The sequence below is a fragment of the Morone saxatilis genome, unplaced genomic scaffold, assembly GCF_004916995.1.
Source record: "Morone saxatilis isolate NCDOM2014 unplaced genomic scaffold, NCSU_SB_2.0 Contig10, whole genome shotgun sequence".
Taxonomy (NCBI): domain Eukaryota; kingdom Metazoa; phylum Chordata; class Actinopteri; family Moronidae; genus Morone; species Morone saxatilis.
This window is the reverse complement of record NW_023339652.1, coordinates 15,859,755-15,867,972: the sequence shown is the minus strand read 5'-3', so window position 1 is coordinate 15,867,972 and position 8,218 is coordinate 15,859,755. Positions and strand designations below refer to the sequence as shown.

The following is an 8,218-nucleotide window of genomic DNA, read 5'->3' as shown; positions in this document are numbered from 1 at the left end:
CATTGTTTCTCCCTAAAGCACAGAAAACGCTGCTGTTCAGATTCTCTCTAAGGCCTAGTATAAATTACTGCCTCTGGGTGTTAGAAAATGGAAAACACCCCCAAGAGATTAATCTTCTCCAACTTTCAGTCTCCAAACAGCATAGCCATGGATGGCTGGGGGAGAATGTTTGAGCCTTGCCAGATTGAAAAATGGAGTAAAAAGCCCTGCGTCAGCCGCTGCTATCCTTCCAGTGCCTCCGTGTGCCAGCTCTCACTGAGGGTTTGATACGAAAAGTCCATTTCACAAATGGGTGCGTTAGCCACAGTGATCAATTCTTTCTCCTCTGCGACTGCTGAATCCCCTCCTGGCTGTGTGTGAAGGAGCCTGTGAGAGATGCATTGGTTTGAGTTTTGTCTGGAATGAACTCAGGAACTGTTGAGGATCAGATGAACACTCCGGACAAAGTTACTCATTGATTAGGGGCTTTTTTCTGTTGCCAGCTCAGCATATCTAAAAGGTAACTTTATCTGCAGGGCTGCAGTGTCTTGAAGATCTTATACCCACAACAGGAATATAATCTCTTTAATTCTTTTACATACTTCCTTTGAGTTCATTTACAATATGAATACATATTGGATTAGTGTGTTCTTTCTTTCTTTTGCCTGTATCTCTGCTGCTGTTTTCTAGCTCATTACACTTTAGTTGCCATTTAGATAGTGAAATCCAACTGAGCTGTTACTGTTTTTCACCACACAGAAATGTCTCACTTCTGCCATCATCCCACCGCTACACCAAGGGCACCTGTAAATACACACATCAGTTCCTTGTTTCTGGCAAAAGCAGAACTGTAATTGAAGTTCCTGTTGTATATTTTTGGCTGTTTGGGCTCAGAATTACCCTCTCACACCAGACGTCTGCCAGTTAGACACCAGTCCAGACGTTGTCATGCTTAGCTTCACTCCTAAATGAACCAGCTGTGTGTTAGCTCATGTATGTGAGCAGATGATTTAGTCTGGATCGATGACAACTGGTTCTTCTTGTGAGCAGTGGCCTAAATTATTCTTATACAGAGTAAGTGTTACTTCATGCTGAATACAATTAAGTGACTCTGAACGGTAAATGCTATAACTCTGCATATTATATACAGTGTATCAGTTAAAGCCAGTGTATAATTACTCTTATAAAACTCTTAAGCTTGCTGCACAACAGCTGCACTTGAGCCCTATCCCCAAGTGCTTTTTTTAAAAAAGTCAACATATGTTCACTTTACAGTGTTTGAAAGATACAATAAATGGTCTGGAAAATATTCATTTGTAGCGTCACAGGACACTAGACAAATGAAAAACAAGTCATGCACCATTTTCACTTGCGAAACTGACTTTATTCCAAGAGAATGCCTTTGTTCTACAGGAGGGTTGGGGTTGTATCTCACTGATGCTGAATAGTAGCACTGTCACAGCATAAAGTCAATGCTGACACTTTCCTTTTTGTCCCTCCAGAGATCAGGAATGGCAACCTAAAGAGCATCCTGGGTCTCTTCTTCATCCTGTCTCGCTACAAGCAGCAGCAGCAGCAACAGCAGCAGTACTACCAGTCCCTGGTGGAGCTCAGCCAGCAGACCAGCAGCACTGCACCGTCCGCCAGCAGCCTCAAGACACAAGAGATGCAGTCCAGGTGCGTTGCACTCCAGATTGTTACATTTCAGTAGTTTGGTGATGGTTTGGGTCTCAATGGGTGCAGAGGTAGCCTAGAGGTTACAGAAGCAAGCTAATGTCACTGGTTTGAATTAGTGGACCAATTATTTTTTAGGATCCATGCTGGAATAGAGGTCGACTGATTTATTGCTTTTGGATGCTTAATTAGGTCCAGTTAGAGTTTTTGTAAACAGGAATTTGATGGATATGACCGCCTCTCAGTGGTGTTGAAAATGAATAACAGCCTTCATGGAAAATGTTTCTCATTAAGGCTTTTGCTGCATCAGCTCCATAAGGAAGTTTTGACAGGGAAGAGTCAAGCTGGCTGACTCCAGAGCAGAGTGGTTACATTAGATTGACATTTTAAATGGAGTCCTAGCCTCAGATTGTGTGGAAAATACAGGTTGAGGGATTATTTAATTACAATATTTTTACCACTCTCATATCTGTCCGTTAAATATAAAGCTACTGCTATAAGCCTGTTAGCTTAGCTTAGCATAGAGACTGCCAGCGGGGATATAGCTAGCCTTGCCATGTCTGAAGGTCACAAACTTCATTTACCAGCAAATAGTCCAGAACATAAACCCCCCATAAAATGTCAAATTGACATTTTTACACTTTTTGTACAGACTAGGCAAACAACATATAATATGTTAAAGAGCTGATGGCTATAGCCTTATGTTTAAAATAATAAGTAAATGTTAGCATTAACCTAATAGCAGCCTAAAAGCAAATGATCTTACTCTTCAAAAACTTACATAACATATCAGTACAGAAGCTGACACATATTGGTAATAGAAGTGTGTGGCTTAGTAAAATGCATGCATGTGCTATAATAGAATCATAAGATCAGACTTTCCGAATACAATTTCAGGGGGTTTGTGTTTATCACTGTTTTATTCAATGGCGTATTTGTACGCCAAAATCACTTCACAGCCCAGTTCCATTCCTGGGGTGCTTGTCTGATAAATTGCCTCAAATGATGTCACTCGAGTCAGCGTTGGTTGGGTCGGAAGTGTTGTGGGGTAAGAAAGAAGTGAGCTTACTAGACCTCTTCTGCTCCTTGTCTCTGCTTAAGGCTAGCGGCTTGAGGCAAAATTAGCAGCTACTAGCATAACATACCCAAATCCCAGGTAGAACTATCAGTGGTCATGTTGCATTGTGGGTAATGTAGGTGCCAGATTTTGACAAAGAAGACTCATGCGTTGTATAAAAAAAGAGGATATCTCAGGTTCTGCTGAATTGATTTTTACAGTCCAACAAATAAATCACACACACACACACACACACACTGAAGAGATGTTGAGTTACAGGATTTCCATTTGAAGTTCATATTTATTTATGAGGTGCTTCATAGTATGAAGACATGCATTGGACAGTAGAAGTGTTGGCATACAGGCAGCTAAGCAGTAAAAGGCAGTAAAAGCAAAAGAGGCCTGGCCCTATGTGATGTAAATAGACAGAGAAGGTCTTAGAAGAGCATCTAAAGGAAGGCCTGACATGCCACACATGAGCAGCATTCCCCTTGACCAGATCAAGTTACAGCACGGCCGCTCTGGTTGGCAGTGCTGTGTGTCGGTGTGTCTGTGTGTGAGTGAGTCTGTGGCAGTGTATGTGCATAAAATCAGTGCAATAAGAGCAGTTAGTCTCAGCGCTTGGGGAGAGGATATGTGAGTAAGTTGATATTGTGGAGCGCCTTAGCCTCACTCTGTTTGGAAGAGTTAGGAGCTGGTAGCAATGGGGTCAGTGTATCATATGGTTGTATGTGTGGTGGGGTTATTAGGGGCACAGCTGCCTCCCATTCCCACACTCCTGCCTCCCCGCGGCAACAGGTGGAGAACACTCTCATACGCGTACACACCAAACAGTGAATTTGGAAGCGCATGGCTGCATCAGTCCTGCTTGGCAAGCATGCCCAAACAACATACATACACACACACACATACCTATAAAGCCATTACAGAGGTTGCACTTTTCACCATCATAAAATACAAGAAAGTGGCTGATGACAAGTTGGTTGAGAGATATCTGAAGTATTATGTGATGAGATGTTTGAGGTTTCCTCACCAATGAGAAGGAGAACATATAAATTCATGAAGGAAGGTCTTCTTTCAAGACTGTCTCTGTGAAGTAGTTGAGTTAATTTCCAAACAGACCCTCTGCCCTCACTGTCCACAGTCCCAGTAATGTCTCACTCCCCTGGGCTGATAAGTTAATCACGTCTGAATGCTGAAGGCCACGGCGGAGGTCAGAGGATCACTCCATGTCTGTCAGTGATAAAGTAAGCCATTAATCTGTGAGTTTTTGGGGACGTCTGGGCTACTCAGCCTCTCTCTGTGGCTCGAGAAACTCTGGGAAAGTGTAGAGAATGAATATTGTTCCTTTCCAAGGGGAAAGAAATCAGGAAAAAGATAAAAAAATGTTGCTCGTAGTATGCAAGAACAATCTGGAGGTATAGAGTGATTTGGCTTGGTTGACAATGACAAGCCATTGTCAGTATAAATCACTGAAGTTGGGAAAAGTGTGAATTATGAACTCTCACTGTGCTGGTGGTTTATATCAGTCCAATGTTTCTGGAGTGTGTGTGGTGGAGGCAGAATGAGCCAGATGATCATGAGTGTGTGAGTCAGACGTCAGACAAAGATAATTTGCTACTACGTCTTCCAAATTCCACTGAGTGTTGCATCGCATGCTCTTCTTTACATTGCTAGCAAAATGCAGAAACGCTGCCCAGACAACATCCACTTGGTTTATAATTATGTTTTATGGGAAGCTCTTATAATGCAGTGACACTGCTGTACTGTGTATTCATTATTATTTTAAGTATTCATTATTTGTAAAGGAAAAATCCACCCTAAAATCTGAATACATTCTGAAATGCTTTTATCTTAAATGCAACTGACTCACTAATAGGTCAGTCATTACGAACTTGTGCTGTGCAGTAAAACATATTTTAAACCCACAGAACTTTATTTAAATTCTAGCGGAGATCACTGTGTTCAAATACAGTATGTTATGTAAAGATTTTGCATTTAATGAACTACAGAAAGCTGGTACAGAATATATAGGATACTGTCAGATAGTGAAAAACATTTTTCCTACCTTAAAATTGTAAAAAGTCGGTTATCTTTCATTAGTCTTTATATGACACCAGAGGATACCTTTTTGCTCATTAAATCAGATGATAACAAAATACATGGATGTCTGAGGATAGTCTGATGTTAAAGTTAGCTTTCTCTGCTCTTTTCTTATTGTGCCATGTCAACTTTAAATAAAGGTTTGTAATGTTCTTTTGTTTGAGGTTTCATGCCTGGCTGGTGTGCAGGCTCCTTTTCAAAAACTCTCTTTGGAAAAACTGAAATGTAATTAGTTGTATTCATACAAAATCTTTTCTAATTTCTCATTTTCCACAGTGATGAATTTCTGTAAGCTCTAGCCGACCCTGAAGATTTAGCATGTCTGAGTAACTTCATAAAATATAAGATAAGCCAGAAGAATGGATGTTTTAAATTAAAAATGTTAATCTTTTTAAATTTTCAAATTATCTGTCTCACAGATTTACACAGGCAGGGACACACACGCTCACACATTTGGCCTGCTGCACATCTACAGTTGTGGTATGGGGAGCTTTCTATAGACAGCACCTGCTGGCCTAACTTGTGTCTCTGGGGTAGGGGATGAGATATGTGTGACTGTGTGTGTGTGTGTTTTGGAGGGGAACTCCCCATTGGACAGATCACGACAGCCTGGAGCCACGGGAGGTTTTCAGTGCTCTAGAAGGCAGGGGGGCCCAGGCCTGGCAGGGCACAGCAAACCCTCCCTCTTGAACTCACCATGTCCCGGGGCGAACAAGTTGACCCCTTGGTCTGGCGCTCCTCGCGCCTTCCTACCGCCGTGTCTCGCGACAGGAAGAGCCGTTTGCCTTATGGGAGAGCCACCAGTCTGGCAAAGCCCGACTCGTCACCTAGGTACAGTTTCAGCTTGTGCAGTGTGTGTGTGTGTGTGGTAACGTCGAGGCAACAGTTTTTGAATCTTTCTGGTGATATAAAGAGGATGGATTAGTGTCAGTGGCATCATGAACTGGTAAATGGTTCCTGTTTATTAATCATACATGGATTTGTGTTTAGTTTTTTATTATTGGTTGTTAGTACATAGATATGAATATGATCTTGATCTTTGTTATGGGATACTGTCAGTGAGACTATTGCAAACGGCTTGTTTGATGAGTGGAGTTCTACACATTTAGCCCAATTTTGTACTGCATCTATGTATGTATGCGCCATCACCAAGACAAAGTGTTGGGAAAAAAACAAAAAACATTTGACTAAAAACTTTTTATATTTAGTTTGGTAACTACATGCTTCATAAATCTTAAAAGAAATTTGTATAGCTACATTTAATTTTGTACTGTTTACTGAAGGGCTGCCCCAACTAAAGATTTTCGTTGCGTGTTTATTACATTATTTTAGGGGTAATTATTTAAATATCAGAACAACCAGCAAGAAGAAGAATCACTTAAGTCGTGCTTTAAGTATCCATCCATTTTGTACATATTCTCTCACTCTTTATAGTTGTATATAGTGGCTCCTTTTTTATCTTTTTATCTTTATTCATATTTTTCTACACTTGATTGTGATTATTATGCACCAGTGTACAAAGGCAAATTCCTCATATGTGAAAACTTACTTGACAATAAACCTGATTCCGTTCAATACACGTAATAAATAACTTCCAACTTCACAAAAATAAATACTTGCAGACAGATTGATACGTTGGATGATGCATAACATTAACAGTTTCATACAAATGAACTTGTTGCAAACTCGCTCCTCACCCGATTCATGCCTCTCCTGTCCCGGTGTGTTTTCGTCCTGCACGGAGTCGGCGCCACTGTAAATCACCCTCGCCTCCATCCGTCTCAGAGACTGTGAACTCAGTTCCGTTGCGCACGCGCCCGGCTCCAGTTCTGGTGCTCATTCTCCTAAGCTTTGTTCATATATACAACACTATGGTCACCTTCAAGGAGAGACTGTCATGAAATGTGTGCCATTATCCCCATAGTTGAATGATTATTCCATTTCCCCCTCTCTATGACAGCAGGCTTTTCACCCCATCTTTGAGTGTGGCCATTCCAACCTTCCAACATGGTCAGAAAACACATCATACAAACAAGTTCTTTCTTAGCATAATCTGGACCTTAAACGGTAAATGTTGTGGTTCAGTGTCAGCGCCCTAAACCCTAGACCTATTTTTGTTGTTAAGGTTGGACGACTTTTTGATATATTGGTTACTACAGAATGGAACTTCTACTGTAGATTCTTCCATGTATACCATTAATGCAGATGAGATGCAGCATAAATGCAAGTTGCCCAGTTTCCACAGAAGCTACCTGTAGATGCTAGTGCAACATGGTGCCACATAACAAGCATCATTGTACAGAAGATATTGAGTTGACTGTGTCACATGCTCAAATGGACATGTGACTTTGTGTGTATCTGCGTCCAAGCAACAATGCTAAAAGTAGCGTTGCAACATGAGAGCTGATTGGGCTTTGAAAAGGCCACATTGGCCAGATCCCCCCTGGACACGAAGGTTGGATGACATCTCATTACCTGCTGTCATCACGCTGGCCTCGGTGTCTGAATGCTTGCCATTTTGGATCTAAAATGCATCAGTTTGCGTCTGCCCTCAGCGCTGCGGCTACAATCAAGCTGAAACTGATATTACTCACATTTAATAGGACAGTGATGGCATCCAATATCACTTGCATGTGGCAGCAGTGTCGTGGAGTATTAGACGGAGGCCCCATTGACGTATGTTGTATTAGATCAAAAGTGACAGACAGTACCCCCTCTCTCCTTCTGCTCTTCACCACCTCCACTCCGTCCCCTTTCCCCACTCCGAGATCCTGCCCTCATGTGTTCTGGTGTTTCTTTTTCCACTTTGGAAAGATCTTAAATGCTGTGGGTTGGATAAGCACTGCAGGCTGGGGACTCTATACCATTGCCTTCATGTTTCATTCCGTTTTATATAGTTTGAGGTGGGAGGAGGGGGGGTCAGGATGGGTCATGTGGTGGAAAAATGTGCACCACAGCACCCCTGAGTTTTTTTTTTTTTACTGTCACATACAACTGTGGTCTGCTTCTACATGAGCTGCACTTACTGTATATTACCTTCTTTCACTACTTGTGCTGCCTTTGTTGCCTTTAAACATAACCTTTGTTCCTCCTTGCTAACAGCTTTGCACTGTACTCCCACTCTGAGTATGAACAAAAAGAGAGAAAGGGCAGAAAGAAAGCAAAAGGACAAAAGCGTTATTCCTTTATTGGTATGTGATGCACACATTTAAGTTCGACCCTTTTTTCCATCAAAACGCTGAAAGTGCATTTTAGAGTGCGACAGGCTCCATTAATCTCTGTCTAAGCTTGTCTTTCCCGTGTGCTAAGTGCCATTTAGGGTATTTAATAGAGTACAAAACATACCACTGGGAGATGAGATGTGGTGTTGGTTGTGGGAGGGGGGGGGGGGACACATTTAGTAGC

At 41.8% G+C, this 8,218-nt stretch overlaps 1 protein-coding gene across 1 annotated transcript in view; it reads left to right on the top strand.

Annotated features, from left to right (window-relative positions):
* Positions 1–8,218, top strand: part of nav3 (neuron navigator 3) — a gene marked incomplete in the record, with an annotated part of 202,937 nt that overhangs the window by 81,679 nt on the left and 113,040 nt on the right. Inside the window, 1 exon segment of the mRNA XM_035678645.1 lies at positions 1,482–1,656. Within this exon segment, the coding sequence (XP_035534538.1) occupies positions 1,482–1,656 (175 nt within the window).